The sequence below is a fragment of the Leptidea sinapis genome, chromosome 29, assembly GCF_905404315.1.
Source record: "Leptidea sinapis chromosome 29, ilLepSina1.1, whole genome shotgun sequence".
Lineage (NCBI taxonomy): Eukaryota > Metazoa > Arthropoda > Insecta > Lepidoptera > Pieridae > Leptidea > Leptidea sinapis.
The window spans coordinates 11,502,452-11,519,667 of record NC_066293.1 but is presented as its reverse complement, the minus strand read 5'-3'; the positions used below and the strand labels follow the sequence as shown (position 1 = coordinate 11,519,667).

At 36.8% G+C, this 17,216-nt stretch overlaps 2 protein-coding genes across 2 annotated transcripts in view; one reads left to right on the top strand and one right to left on the bottom strand.

Moving 5' to 3' along the window:
- Positions 1-6,576: 6,576 nt before the first annotated feature.
- Positions 6,577-9,978, top strand: LOC126973505 (NADH dehydrogenase [ubiquinone] 1 beta subcomplex subunit 10). Its single transcript, XM_050820834.1, has 4 exons — positions 6,577-6,762; positions 6,829-6,964; positions 7,038-7,177; positions 9,798-9,978. The coding sequence occupies exons 1-4, from the start codon at positions 6,666-6,668 to the stop codon at positions 9,902-9,904; spliced, it is 480 nt and encodes a 159-aa protein (XP_050676791.1). The 5' UTR covers positions 6,577-6,665; the 3' UTR covers positions 9,905-9,978.
- A 4,886-nt stretch (positions 9,979-14,864) lies between these two features.
- Positions 14,865-17,216, bottom strand: part of LOC126973494 (meiosis regulator and mRNA stability factor 1) — a 44,264-nt gene continuing 41,912 nt past the window's right edge. The window contains exon 17 of the mRNA XM_050820818.1: positions 14,865-17,110. Within this exon, the coding sequence (XP_050676775.1) occupies positions 17,055-17,110 (56 nt within the window). The 3' untranslated portion in view covers positions 14,865-17,054. The remainder of the gene's footprint in view (positions 17,111-17,216) is intronic.

The window sequence follows — 17,216 nt, the reverse complement described above, 5'->3', positions numbered from 1 at the left end:
AATCCGATTCACAAGCCGAGTGCGACCAAAGTCAAAGTATAGCAACGTTACAAATCCGTGTATCAAGCCAGGGTCAAAAACTAATTATGAGCGAAGACAGAGTAAGTTGATAAATCAAACGGGATTTGTGGCGTGCGCGCACCCCATCATACGCAATACTCACACAAAACACGGGCTATTCACGCACACATAGATCGTTGTGTTTCGGGCGCGACGCGACAGCAATAGTTTCTTCATATACCTATTTTTCAAATTACGCTTGACCCAGGTCCCCTCTTACGTGGCTCACTGTATAGTGGTACATTGCAAAAACAAATCGATTTTTTTGGTGACCACAGCAATTATCAGAATAAATGATAACTGGTTTTTCAAATGCAATCTGCTCCAGGTATTTAAACACACACGACCCTATTTCGATGGCTCCTCTATTGCCCAATCCCTCGTGCCAAAAATATCAGGTTGTCTCTTGCTTGTTTGCATTTGGTATTGTAAGATTATAACAATGAAGTCTTGATTTGTAGTAGAAAGAGCTTGATTTGCCAACAGGGCAGGGTTACACTGCTTGTAAGTCATAGGTGAAAACAATTGTGTTGTTCTGACAACAACTTGATGAACCTGAGTTCATGACATCTTTTCATATCCCTGTCTTTTTCATGTCTGCTTAAGCTTTTTTCTTCCTGATGCAAGTTTAAGCTATCACGTAATTTATTATTTTCTTGATCAGAGGCATTTTCGTATGCTTCACACTCATTGCAACGATCTTTTTTGGGTTTGAAAAAACCAATGTTAAAATCTTGGTTGAAAATATACGTGAGTAGGCGTCTGGAGCTACTAAATGAAGACGACCTTGCAGGCAGGCCTGTATTCATCTCCTCAATCAGTGCCAGAGAAATCGCCCGTTGGGAAGTCAATACCATCACGTTCATTCATTTTGTTAGTGGCAAATAGAATAGACGGAGAGATACAGGGGTTCTCTAAAGAAGTATTATCCTGCTCTAGAGTAGTTGTTCCTAGGACATCTAATTTGGCTGGTGCTATTTGCTTCTGAGAATTTTTATGATGAGACAGTGTATATTTTTGTTCAGAATATGGCTTCCATGTAGAGTTAGCTAAATCTTCACTTCAACTGAGTTTTGATTGCCACTTGAAAGTGCAAGTAGCACAAGATTTTTCTGCGTTGATTCAGTTAAGGTCTAAAAGAAACAAAATACTTACATAATGACAGCAAATAGGTTAACAAAAAATATGATAATCATTTAAATATAAAGATCGACCGATTCATATATGTATAGGTAGGTAATTTTTAATTACCAGAAAATATCGCGGCATCAGCTCTTGACGATGCAGTGTTGTGTCAGCTCGTGGTGATGCAAGATGGCATCTATACATGCTTATTTACGTGGTATACTGATATACGCCCATACTTTGGTATGTAAGAGTAGGAAGACTAGATTATTTTGTTGAAGGGCGCGGTTGCGTCCATGGCACTCACGATCTCTGCGAGTTTGGGATCCATCTTGGCTGATTGCAACTATAGCATCCAACGTGGGCCGTAGCCGTAATTAGGATTTTTTTTGTCTCTTGATGCGGTTGCGTTGGAGTTGTGTTGTGGTTGCAATTCACCTTAATTAAGTAACTAATTTATAATCCGTCTGGCACCTCAAACCGGTGAACAATGGCCGTGTCGGCGGAAAACGAATAACCTACTCACCGAGATCCAATTGCATAACAAAGCTAGCCCATTCCGTCAACCATACGAGAAGGGCTGTCACTACCACAATAAGACTCACAGTGTGAGGATAATCAGTACCTGTCTCCAATAATTCAAAACAACCAGTCGAATATATTTTATAAATCCATGAGGAAGTCCTAAGAGAATAAGTGCCTGGAACGTGGTACCTCTGAGCTAACAACATCATACATTTGTGATAACCACGTATCCTTGATGTATCCACCAAGGAAACCGTTGGGATGCCTTGTGGAATCGTGAGTAGACACGTACGCGCCACAGATCCGTATGGAGCGTGGTACCTCTGAGCTAATCACGACATAAACTTGGATAACCACGGACCCATGATGTATCCACAAGAGAAACATAGAGATACCGTTGGGAAGCCTTGTGGAATTGTGAGTAGACACGTACATACCACTGATCCATACGAGTGTCTGGAGCGTGTTACCTCTGAGCTAATCACGTTACACACTTGTGTTAATCACGGATCCTTGATGTTTCCACAATTTCTATACTATTCTATAATTTAAAAAAAAACGTGATGAAAACCTTTTATTAATCTACAAGAACCTCCGAGAACCCTCAGTTATAATTATAGCAGTTGTGGTAACTACATCAAAGCAACTGAAGTTGACAACAGATGCACTACTCAGAAAAACTTTCTATTCTTGCAGATCAACGAGAACCTATAAGAATCTCCTAGAACTCTAGCAGAACCACCGAGAACCCTCAGTTATAATTATAACAGTTGTGTTTATGTTACAACTACAACAATGCAACTCAATTTGATAACAGAGGGACTACTCAGAAAAACTTTCTGAAATACTTGCAAGTCATCAAGAACCTAAGAGAATCTGCGAGATCTCTACAAGAAACTCCCAATCCTCTACAAGAATATCCGAGAACCTCCCAATCCTCTAAGAACATCTTTGAGAACTCTACGAGAACCCGCCAATCCTCTACGAGAATTCTCTTCGCCAACCTTCGGTTATTATAACAGTCAATAAGGACGAACGAGAATATATAAGAAACCACAACAGCTTACAAATACCAACCAAGCTGATGCAGAGCGCGCATCGCCTGTCAGTATGGCCGTACCGGCGCAAATACTACAGATAATAATTTAGTTCAACAATTGATTACTCTAAAATTAGTTCATTAATAATCATTTTATTGCATTGTGTTGTGAAGTAATTGTTAAAAAGCATGACATTTATTTCTTATTGTAACACGTGCAGCAGCACCCGGATCGTATTTATAGTACGTGCTACTGCACGTGCGCCGGGTCCTATAAATAAGGCCACACGGTTGATACTAGCGGCATTCATGCTCGGGCTTTCATGCAGTTCAGACCTCTCCGGAACGTCGTTACGTTGCCCGTTGAATAAACGAAAGTGATAAAATACTCGTTTAGATTTCTATAGAAGAACCAATGAGTGATCTCAGCAATTGTGATGTCAACAGTAGTGACGTCACACCTTTTAAAAACAATACAGAGGTGCTTTCCTCGTCATCTTCTAATATATAAAATTCTCGTGTCATGGTGTTAAACTTTGAAATCCTCTGAAACGGCTTGACCGATTCTCATGAAATTTTGAGTGCATATTGGGTAGGTCTGAGAATCGGACAACATCTATTTTTTATCCCCCTAAATGTAAAATGACACAAAGTTTTTTTTAAATTATTTTGACATTTTTTTTTATAAATTTGTTTGATTATAAGTCAGCATTAAAAAGTACAAACAACTTCAAATTGTCATCCATCTACGATCAACAGTTACTTTTGTATCGCGATTTTAATATAGGCAATATAACGTTTGCTGGGTCAGCTAGTATATATTATATAATAACTTTTACAATCTGAAGCCGAGCCTCCGGCAACAAGATCATCCTGCCACCACAAGCAGAGCACGTTCACGAGCATGACGCATGAGCCAGCCATTGCCTCCCTCAACCATATTTTAGGGAAGGGGACGACCCGTCCCATGTCGCCGCCACAAGCAGTGACATTTAAGTGAAAATATCCATTCTCTCCTCGGAAACAAACATTTACTAACCTGGCAAATGTTGTTTAGCCATATAAAGTATTTTTAGTATTCAATCATGAAAAAGTATTTTCATCTTTCGTGTGAATATTGACACTCACTGGCTTTCTGTTGGTAACCGGGCAACACCACCACTTCTACCAACTCGAATCGTAACGTCCGTTTACTGACTTAATTATTTCGTACAAAATGACCCACTTTTCACCACTATGACGTACGTCCACAGTAACATCGAATGTCATGGCAGGAGTGCCATCTTCAGATTCAGCTGATAAAGTGTCAGAGCTAGCTGTCTCCATCACACTGGACACCGTCAAAGTGTCAGAGCCCGCCGCCATTGTATCGCAACTCTGAACCGAAGTCGCGTCATTACTTTCGTAATCCGACGTAACATAATCCGGCGCCGTCCCGGTCCTTCCCTCAGCGTTCATCATGCTCGAAGCAATCTCAACCAATCCCTCGTGACCCCAGTGGCATCTATGGACGTTGCACATTCCAACAATACGTACCTTGCGAAGTCATCGACAATGACTGAACAGCACTCCCCTGATCACTCCTTCCGCCCAATCTTCCCGAAAAGTCTATGTGAATTGCATGTCAAGGTGTGAACACCTTCGGTATTGAATGCAAGCGAACTGCTCGAGCTCCGGAGGGCCCCTTTAATGTCCTGCACACAATACACGAGTCCACAAATCGTCGGACATTCCTGGACATATCGGGAAACCAATATTGCTTGTAAAGTTTATCAAGCTTTCCATCGCTGCCTTTGTGCTGGATTTCGGAATGAACACGATTAACAAGCGACCAAATCAGTGATCGAGGTGCGATAGGGAGCCCAGAAATTGTTCCATTTTGCGAAACTTTTCGATAAAAAATACCATTTCGAACGTCACAAATCCGCGCGACAGCCTCGGGTAGTTCTTTATTGAGGCACTTTGAATAAGGCCCCGAACCTCTTTATCTCGCCCTTGCTCCACTAAGAGCCAACCCTCGTGCAATTCGACGTAATTCATCGCCTTCGTTTTATCGCAGTTACTAACGGTTGCATTATCCGGCCGATCGGATGTGCCCCACATCTCACGCTCCGCCAGAAGACTCCACGAAAGACAATCTGCATGCTCAATGCACCAGCCCTCACGATATACGATATCAAAATCGTACGCCTGCAAAACCACCCACCATCGGTGAACACGCGGCGCCAAATCGGCCTCATATTTCGACTCCTTCGGGGAGTTGCAGTCAGTACACACCGCAAACCTCCGGCCATACAACAGTGACGGAAATGCTCCACCGCGCGCACGACGGCCAGAGTCTCCAGCTCATAAGAGTGGCAGCGCGACTCTGCATCCGTCGTACGGCGACTATAATAGGCTACCACGTGAGACACGTTGCTCTTCCCCTGGATGAGAACAGCGCCTTAGCCCTCCGCGCTCGCACCACAGTGGAGCTCGACAGGCAGCTCTGAGTCGCAGATCGCCAGAACAGGCCTTGATGTTAGAATCTTAACAATACTCTGGCAAATCTCCCCAAACTTGTCAGTCCACCTTAAAGCACCCTTGAGCCTTGTCAGTGGGTACAGTGGGCCCACGATCCGTGCGAAGTTCGGTACAAATTTCCGAAAGCAAGACACAAGCCCAAGGAACCGTCGCACCCGCGCTGCACTTTTGGGTGGAGAGATCCCAGCCAATGCTTGCATCTTCAGAGAGCTGGGCCTTACTTCACCGGATTGAATAGCGTAACCTAAATAATTGACCCTACGCTTCACAAAAGTACATTTCCGAAGATCGATCGAAAATCCAGCCACCGACAACGCATCAAGAACTTTGAACAAGGGATTCTTGCGGCCAACTTCTTTTAATAGTTTCTGCGTGCTATGTGATTTTACACCAATAAAATCACGGGCAAAAGCATTCATTAAATATCGTCATATCAAATAAGTAAATAATCCGATCGAAAAGAGGGTTTTTGGGAAACTAATTTGATAACACGTGTTTTTTTTTCGCAAGTGTGTATGAAATATTTTAAGGTGACTTTATACAATAATTATAATTCAAAACTCGCTATGTTCTAAGATAACACACTATTGTGTTTGACAGTCCATTTTTAATTTAGTTTCAAATTTTGGAAAAGATTTTTCCTCAAATATATCTTTCTATAAGAATTTCGTGACGGGTGGCCTTCAACTGCTGTCAGCGAAAATAATGTGCCTACTGTTAAGCGGCTAATTGAAGGAAACCCGCGGATTACCTATGAGAGAATTCGAGGACTATTGGGGATTGGTGTGAGCCAAATTCAGAAAATTTTACACGAAGAATTGAAAGTTCGTATACTTTTTTCTCGTTGGAAACCTCATGAACTGACAGCGGAGCAAAAGCGGGCTCGCGTGGAATGGTGCTCACAGATGCTAATGAACTACGACCACGGACATTCTAATGCTGTTAATTACATTGTCACAGGAGACGAAACGTGCATTTATTGTTATGAACCCGAAAGAAAACAGCAATCTTGTGAATGGGTGCTGGAAACTGAGAACAGGCCGCCAAAAGTGAGGCAGGCGAGAAATGTAGGTAAAAAAATGATCGCACTTTTTTTCAGCTTCGGGTCCCATCTGCACAATTCCACTTGAAGAACAAAAGAGTGTTAATACCAAGTGGTATTGTACCATTTGTTTACCCATCCGACAAAGATTGGAAAAAAAAGCGTCACATTGACAAACCTAATGTTTGACTTTTTCCTTAACCTCTGTTTTGACATTGACTTTTAATTATTTGACAATTGACATAATAACATCGGACATCTGTCAAAATGTAGTTTCTTACTAATTTTATTTAGAACTTAGCAAATTGCAATTACTTACAGTTTACCCTAAAATAATATTCTCTTATAAGAATGGTTCAAGATTGTGGACCCCCTGATGATAATTTGTTTAGATCTTTTGTAAGTGCAGTGTACAATACAGTTGATGCACCCGTAACATGGTTCAGAGGTAAGAACATTGTTTGTATGAAACTATGGTTATATAAGCAAACCTAATAATTTTGTGTTATTGCAGAAAGAATCGTTGAACCAAATCAGAAAAAATATCCCTGGTATCATCAGCAGTATAGAAAAGTACCAACAATAGATCAATGTTATAGCGATGACGTCGTATGCGATTTCGAAGCAAACACTCAATTTAAACGTGATAGGTTATTATTTATGATATTATTATGAATTACTTATACATTTTTATGAATTTTAACTAATTACAAATGGTTTTAGAGCTGTTGACTCCGAAATTTTAAACATAATTCGTATGAGATTTGAAGATTGTATGCTGTATGAAGCTCCTGATCATTTGACAAAGTGCAAACCACTTTGGGAGAAATATAAGGATGCTGAAGAGGCTTGGTTCATCAAATGTTAGTATTTTTGCCATATTTTATTGCTTTTGCTTTAATTACAAAGATACTAAGCTAAATATTTATCTTCATATCTCAGTTTATTTATTTAGCTTATTGTAGTGATAATAATATTATATCATATAATTCTTTGACGAATTAACCACTGGACATAAAACCAAAGAAAAGTATATGGAATCATGATTGAACAATATTGTCAGGTTAAGGGGGATTACATTAATGCCAGTTTATTTATTACGTCACAAAATCCACAGAACTTTAGTTAGGTTATAATAATACTACTATAGAACTGCATTACTTCTGTTTATCAATTTATGAACTGTTTTTATATTATACCTATCTTTTAAGTTAATTTGTAGAAGTTCAATCTTTACAATAATTATTTCATTTTCCCCTGTTCTGCTCATAGAATTATTGCATTATCGTTTATTAAATAATTCTTGTTCACACTTCATTATTGGGTCATGAGTTCATTGCAGTAAAATGTATTATTTAAAATTGTTACTTCAAAGTAGAAAGGGATCATATTATAAGAACCTAGAGTATTGAAGGGGTAACAAATACCTACAGTGCAAGAACAATATATTTTAATGAAAACAACTACACACCTGAGGTGAGCATAAAAATAAAAGCCATAAAGGAAGATAAACAGACTTTATACATTATAATCAAAAGCTGATTCTAAATTTTATTTTTCCATAGATTTGACTGAACTACTATAGACTGTCTAACATCTATCAATTTATCATCATGCACACTGATGATCAATGGTTCTATCTCTTCTATTATTGCAATCCAGAGTGGCACTGCATTGTAATGGGCAGGGCGTATCAATAACCATCAGCTGAACGTCCTGCTCATCACATCCCTTATTTTCATAAAAAAAAATGTTTTGTCTAAGGTTTATTACTTGTTTTCTTAATCAAGATTATCTGAAATACAATATAATATTCAATACTTTGTAGTGAACTAAACTAATGAATGTAAACAAACATTACATAGAAACAATACTGTGTAAATAGTAGGTGAATTATGAGAAACACGAGATAAAACTTTTAATTTAATTTAACTTACTAATCTTAAATCGAGTATCCAATTCATTACACCATACTAACCTACGAATTAAACATACCATCACCATCATCATCAGCCTGAAGAAGTCCAATGCTGGACAAAGGCCTCCCCCAAAGATTTCCACAATGAACGGTCCTGTGCTGCCCTCATCCAACCCAATCCAGTGATCTTGACCAGATCGTTGGTCCAGCTTGTGGGGGTTATACCAACACTGTGTCTTCCCGTACGTAGTCGCCATTCGAGGACTTTACTGCCCCAAGGGCTATCTGTCCGTTGAACTATGTGCCCATATTGTATGTAATACAATTGTATATTTGTAATTGTATCCTGCGCAGCTTTTAAACACTCGGGAGTTTACACAGAATAGACTACATCACATGTTGATTATGTTTTAGGTAGTTAATTAAGCAGGTACCTAGTTATTTCATCACTAGTACCTTCAAAACAACCCAGGTACATTACACATGATACAGTCTAAACTCTAAAGGAAGGGTTCAATGTGCCTTCCTTCCTTTCAATACATGATCATACAAAATCACTGCAATTTTAATAGTCTAACAAGACAAACTTACAAGCATGACTGCAGGAAGACAACTAACGTCTAAAATTACTTACTTTGGTAAATACCCCTTGAAATTGGGATTATAATTAAGGTGTACACACACTAGACCGAACCAACAAGAGCAAATAATACATAAGCATGCACATGGCTTGTGTTTATGTATTTCACATATAATTACACCCTACTACTACTTCCTGTTATTGCGTAACAAATAAACAAAATAAGGAACTACATAACATTACATAATTTCACGCCTGTATTCCTGAAGGATGAGACAGAGGTGTATTATTTCCATCCACGGTTTGCCCACTATGTTTAATTTCCACGTAGTAAGGGGAGAGCCTCCACATTTCTAACTTCGTGCTGCTACTGAGAAATTTCTTACGAAAAACCCAATAATTTATATTAGATGTCTATTAGAAATATATTTTTTGGTTATACATATTTTTATGTTAAGAAGGACGAGACGAGCTGGACTTTCAGCGGATGAAAAATGATACGCCCTGCCTATTACAATGCAGTGCTAGAGTTTTGAAACACCCAAAAATGCTGAGCGGAACTACAATTGAGCTCGTCACCTTGAGACATAATATGTTAAGTCTTATTTGCCCAGTAATTTCACTAGCTACTAGCATTAAGATATATTATGAAAACCTTACATACATACCTAATGCATAAAAACATAACCATGCTGCAACACTAAATTATATTTTTATATATCATTGATATACAAAATATCAATTTGATTTGTATTACTCGTTTTTTAAATGTAACAACATTAGTACACAGTGCATTTAGCCATTTTTATTAACTTCTGTAAATGTCAGTTACTGAAACAGTTGCTGCTTGGATTCAAAGAAATATCTTCAAATTCTCCTTTAAATGACACACATCTAAGATAATGAATTGTGACAATTTGTTTATAGAACATGTGTAAATAATAATTGTAATAATAATATTACCTATGTAACTATTATTTTTCAGATGGTGACTTGGGAGCGTATGCTGATGCCCGTAAAGCCTATATGAAACAAAAGCATCGCATGGTTTGGGAGAGACGCTACGGATCTCTGTCAAATCTGACAAAGTAAGATGTGTCGCAGTCCGTAAAATTATGTATTGAATATAGTCAAAGTTGTTTCAATAAATTTATCGATTACTTGCATTTACATTGTTTTCTTTTTAACCGACTTCCAAAAGGAGGAGGTTATCAATTCGATCGGTATTTTTTTTTATGTATGTACACGGATTACTCTGAGATTTATGATCAGATTTACATAATTCTTCTTTTGTTTGACGTGAAATAGATGCAAATTGGTCCCATAATTTCACATAGTTTGGCCCAGTAGTTTTTATTTTATGAAGATTTATATGAAAATTTCCGTCTACCTAGATGACACAATTGTTTTCTGTGAATGGCCTTTTTTTGGAGTTTTCATTCAAGTTGATTATATATTATTATTAACTGACACTAAAACGTAAAAAATAAAAATTAAACTACGTTTAAAAAAAACCGACTGCAACAACTGAAAAGTATCAAATAACTAAAAATTTAATTTAATACACCTCTTATGCAAACGTCTGGCCAAGCGGACAGACACGCAAGGCCAGACAACCTAAATAAATACAGTAAGTAAGCTGTTTATAATATTAAGTTTTATTTTGTGTAGGGCTTGGCACTGACTTAAAACCTATCAATAGATAGCACATAATATAAATAATAGTATTTTACTAATATCAAAGGTAAAGGTTTGCATAAGAGGTGTATTAAATTAAATTTTTAGTTATCTGATACTTTTCAGTTTTTGAAGTCGGTTTTTTTAAACGTTGTTTATTTTTTTTCTTTTGAGTATTGCTAAAAAGAAGAATTTCACTCGGTGTTCAAGCATCAAAAAAATATGTTCTCTATTAATATAATATTATGTTTAATACATTTAAATGTATTTGAATGTGTTTTAACACTTTTTAAAGGATTTCACGCGTTTTAATTCTTTAAAAAGTGTTTTATTTAAATGTGTAACACTCCCGTCCAAAGAAAATGCAATGTTTAATACATTCATGGGAAAATATTATGTTTGGGTTTGTCTTTTATTACATTGTGTTGACAGAATTGACGATTGTTGGAAACTGTAAATTATACTAAGCCCTATATTCATCATATTTTTTAAAAGATGAGACGAGAAGGATATAACATGATGCCAAGTCATATGCCCTGCCAAATACAGCAAGCATGCAGTACTCAGGATGTTTGAATCACACAAAATTCTAAATGGCATCGCAATAGCGCTCGTCACCTCGAGACGTGAAGTTTTTAAGTCACATTCATTAGTTGTTTGATCAGCAACATCACCTTTCAATCTGAAACACAATCAGTGCACTACCTACAGTGCTTGAAGGTAGAAAAAGGCGCCGGTTGTGTACCCACGAGCTTACATAATTAATACGTCTTGATAGTCTCTTGCTGTTATAAAACCGATAAAAATATTAGTTTAGTTTGCGTGACAAGCTACGTCTTACACACTTTGTGTTAGTTTACGTGAATTGCTTAAAAATATGGGTAAGTTTTAAACTCTATTTTTTTCGATGTTTTCACAGCTGTCGTAGTCTATCTAGATTCTAGACATATAAATGATCTAAGCCTCTAGGCTTAGATCATTTATATGTTATGCTTAGATCTTAGATGTCGGCTAGAGCCGACATCTTGCGTTAGGAATTAGCAAACCTCACTCTGGTCTGTTCAAGGCTCCATACATTTCTAAAGCATGTATTCGTGTATTCCTTGGTTTGCATTGTTAATATCGCTGTATACCATACCACAAACAATTAGTGAAAATTTCAAAATATAAAGCGTAGAGGACAGAGATTTGTGGTATCTGCATTATTTATATCCATTTGTTAAGTTTTAAAGTGATAACCCTCACTGTTGGGATTAATTACACAAATAAAACTGAAAACAACATTTTATGAACGATGCGGGACTCGAACCCGCGACCTCTCGCGTTATAAATAACGTAATAAAATGTTGTATGCTTTGTTCAACTCTCAGGTTGTGGCTTCGTCTACAGGATCCACTTTACAGTCGATAACCCAATATTTGCATATTAGGCAATTTACTTGAGATGTCGCTATCTGTCTAACCATCTCTATTAAACGTAACAATCGGAATAAAATTCCTAACACGATATTTAAACCAAAGTATAAGCTCGGTGTATCTACTTATTTTACATGCATTAGTGAACATCAAACCATTCCATACAAATTTAAAAAAAGACATCGATCAGAAAGTAATCTGGCACCGGTATCACAATGTCATGAAACTACTCAATAACACGATCTATTACAGGTTAAGAGATATAATGATAAATCTGAAATTACTAATACTAGCTGCATGGACTCGTTGTCGTACGCTCTATACCACGACCTATGCATCACTGGATAATAATTCTACAGACGAACTAGCCAAAAAGGGGGTCTTAGGTTATAAGCATATGGACCGGAACCACTGCTACCATACCGCATACCCGACACAAACAAAAATAACGGACGAAACCCACTTAAAAAGTGGAGAGACGGTGAAGAAGCAGCCAATGAATAATGCAGTTCCGATGGCATCCAAGATATTGACGCCCGCAACTTGATCAGACTATACAGCAACTTACCCACGCTTGCCTGCCAGAGGACCCCATCTTGCTACATGCCCATTTTTTCTATGAAAGAGCTTTGCTATCAATCTATCATTGTTCGGAGTTTGGCACAGTAGACATCTGCCGTTATTGCTTGACCAGATCGAAGAAAGCTATAGTGATAACACCATGCTGAGACCACCAAACAATTACCATTACCTTTTTATTGGTAATCTTTGCTTTCAAAAAATCAAAAATTTATTTATTTAGCATTTTAGTTAATAGTATTTGAAGGACTTCTCTTTTAAGTTCGCAGAACCTGTGTTAGGGAAGACAGAAACCGCTTTAGGACAGTGTTGCATCGTTTGACCTGGAGTCAGCCATTGCATTTTTGCACGGTTATCAAGGTTACAAAGTAACGGAACTCTTCAATTCTTAGGAGTAAATTAACGATTATCGGCCGTATCTTTTTCATGCTATCCGGATATTTAAGTCATCTACCATAACATACTTATGGTAATGTCGTAGTCGAATAAGATGATCAATGGGACTCCTTAACGACTTACAGTAAGGGTGCGATCTGTGGCTGAATTTCTTACTATCTGTAATCAAATTGCAAATCGCTTACGTTCATTGCTGCATTGAAAAATTTAGTATATCTACACATATTTAGACAAATTTTTAGCTAGTGTACTTCAAATTAAGTAAAAATAAAAAAATAAATTAACAAAAATAACAACCGACTTCAAAAACACTATTCCAAAACCATAGATATAATATGCACTAAAAAGTATAAAAATAATAGCGTGTTTTTATACAATCTAATTATTTAATCTAATTCTAGTTACAATTATTGTAATTTTCGGAGTCGGTGTCGTCTAAGATAGGTTTGTAACTACATACATAGTTATAGGCGAGATGTGCTTCAGTCGTGAGGAGAGGTGAGAGCGGGTCGCGGCGGAAGGACACCGATTCCAAATTCTATTTTTTTCGCCACTGTGAGTGTTATTTTGATAAACTAATTACTGCTAGCTAACTAGATGTGTTTTCGAACTCCGGGAGTGTCCGTGATTCCAAGTGGCTGCCTTTCGCAATGCGCAGTTGTTTTAAGTGATTGACTGTATTTATTAAATTAACTTTCTAAAAGTTCAAGTGAAATGTTTAAATTGATTTTCATTTCTTCACTAAATCTCACCAAACTATCTTTGAAGTATATCCTTTCCAATAAAAAAAGAATCATTGAAATCGGTTGGCGCGATATTGAGTTATTCGTAAATTTACCATCCACTTTGCTATACGTATGTATAGCAAATTTAAGACTTTTATGGTTTTCTCATGGATGCCATCATCAGATCTGGACCAAATTACAATGGGGCACGGGAAGCACCAGCTTTCAAATAAAAAAATTTATTAAAATCAGTTCACTCAGTTGAAAGTTTTGAGGTAACAAACATAAAAAAAAAATACCGACGAATTGAGAACCTCCTCCTTTTTTGAAGTCCGTTAAAAACTAGTATTCTTGTGTTATTCGAGTGTTTTAATATTTTAAAAAATTTATAAATGGATAAGCTTCGTAATTTGGTACGATTTTTGATAGGTTGCTTTAAAATTACGAAACATGTGAAATATGTTATTGTTTAGTTCTCCCTTATAACACAATAATTAACACAACCAACACAGTTAAACTTCTTCATAATTTATACAAAAAAACTTAAAAGCTGTTTAGCTTTAAATACTTAGGGAGTAGTGTTTTCATAATAATCATTACAGAATAATTTCAAATTAAACTTAGCAGCTTTTTGTTAATAGATTACAACTCTATTTAAAGGAAGCTAATTATCGAGTGAAGATATCTTAACCCTACGCCGTCCAAAGTTCGACAGTTGCCTTTGAAAAACGCTGCCACCAAACAGTAAACCGCTACATTGTGTCGGCACGTGAATTAATAGCCTGGACACATGGTCGGATTTAATAATGATAATTTAGTGCGATGGACAATGCGACATAGCACCGAATATGGACCGGTACCGGAGCGGGTCCGATGGTGAGGCCGGACCAAATCCGACCATATGTTTAAGCTTTCTAATACTCGTGCCAGCGTACTAAGGCGGCCTCTCTTTAATGGCGGCGCTATTCAACTTTCGCGATTTTTTTTTATTTCAAATTGGCAATGCCGCGGTTTGATCAAATATTCAATTTCATTGAATCACTGACCTAGTGACCCAATTCTACAGAGCTTTCAAAATTTGCTCAAAATGAAAAGTCTACTTTTTGACAGCAATTATGCACGGATTTTGTTCATTTTTGTATATCGTCAGCAAATATGCTAACAAGTATGCACCTATATTAATCGATCGATGATTCTGGGGTTAGTCGTGATTGTATGATAAATCATTTGTGTTACAGTTAATTATTAAACAAAATCAGAAACCTTCAAAAAATAACATTTATTTTGACACCCCTACTGAAATTACTAAAAATGCGAAGGGAATTAACATCCATACATAAAAGCAGTTATACATCCTACAACAAAAATAATCACAATTTGAGATGTAGAAAAAATACAAACATCTTCGCTTACTGTATTTGGAAATATCTTAAAATCTAAACTTTATAAATTTAAGTCACAAAAGTAAAAACATTGGCTTAAAATTGCAATCTTCTGCTTTTAGAAAATTTAAAATATTAATTATAATAAAAAATTCTTACAAATTCTGAGTCACGACGGTAAAATTTCTTAATCACTATTTTCCATACCAGTACGTAAAGTATACAATAATTATAACATGTAGCCTCACAGAGCGCCATCTGGTGGCGAGGCGCGGCGTCTTCTATCTTAGAGTGACAACTCAGTTGACACGTTCAGAGCACATTGCAAGCTGCGCCCAGAACAGCGCGTGACGGACGCTGTACTTGACATTGACATTTGTGCTCTCGACATTCGCCAGCAGATGGCGCGGTGTGACGCCACAGCGTGTTTCATTGGCAACTGGTTGTTTATGATCTTGGCCAACGTGAAATGCAGTCTGGCAGTGTAATAAATAAACAATAAGTGCTAGGCCCCGCTTACATGTATGTAACAACTGCACTAATGTTGCATTTAATATGACCAATGCAATATGGTCGCCCCGCGCCCATACCTACACACACAAAATAAATATAAAAATACAACACACTCCAGAATCACAGTATCTACGCAACAGATTATTTCATAACATTGCAACGATACTGTCCGGTACATTAATATCACAGAAAGGATTGTATTTTTGATTCATTGCCACATTCGTATAGAGAAACAGATGTACAATTTTAAACCTCACAAACAAAAAATCACTTACACTAATTAGGCTTACTTAGCGATAGTTAAAGACTGGGGCACGTCCCTTGAAACACATGTCGGAGTGACCGCTCAATGTACACTAGCCTATAGTAAATATAATATACTCATAAGTATGATCAAGAGCCATATTCTCGAGTCGTAGAAATCGATTTCATTTCATTTCTCATTAATTTCACATAATTAAGTAGACGATGCAGTTTATATCTCCTACCAAGATTCGTTCGTTCCATGGACAAATACAAAATTTACGCCCGTTTTAAAATTATCTATTAAGTTCTAGTTAAGTATATGCGCGAACTTATATATTCACACATGAAGGACGTGTAAGCCCGAGACAATTTGTTCGTATTCGATAAATCTTTCCCGACGCAATCTGTCTATGGCTCGAGAATTGGTTAATCATGCGCGTGGAGCGACGCCATTGCAGTGTTCCCCGATAAAATAAAACAATTGCACATCAGACACGAGCGTTTTGAGCGACGAGGTCTTAGATTTGTAACTCAAAATAATATAACTATACTATTAATTGACCTTAGATTGTGCCAATCAAAGTTAAAAAAAAAACAACTGAAAAACTTAATCTATAACAGGATTAGTATATAAATATATTATCGATAATATAAAATATACAATTTTTATCTAAAATTATAAATTCGAATCGCGATATTCCTATACTCCAATTAGTAGGTGGAGACAATTTGAGTCATTAAATAAAATGTATAAGGGTCATGAATTTAAAGCCAATTTCATTTGATAAAACATTCTACAGAGATCACATTTAATTAATGATATAAATACCTCAACTTACATTATTGTACCACATACAAGCATTCGTAAAAATGTTACAAGAATATGACGATTTGTGCTGCACCGTTAGACAAACAAACATAGATGGATAATTATTAAAAATAATGATTATTAAATAATAATACGAGAGAAACTAAAATTACAAGTACACAAAAGAAAATAATAAGAAATCAATCAGGCTAAAATATTGAAATAAAAGGAATCTTATTGGTTTTGAGGTTAGATGTTGAAATGATTAGAGCCGCTGATAGCACTGACTGTAACAACTTGACGAATGCATTACTTACATTCTAATAAATAAACACACAAAAATATATAAAATTTAAAACATTATTGTTACGAACATCACAAATGTAGGACACAAACAACATACTTATATAATTCGTAGCAGATCCGGAGCAACTAACCAAAGGAGATCCGGACTCCACTCTGGACTCATGCAAACACTGTGACAGACAGACAGCTCATACTTTAGGAATGGCTGACGATATTGGCGGCGTCAAACTGAGCCGCCAGCCTCATACGACCTGATGGACACAAATATTAATAATTAGAAACAGTCGCTCCTGGAAAGTATCACGTGCTCATTAACTTAAGCTTGCTTGTAATACTTTAAGATGTATTTCAAGGAAT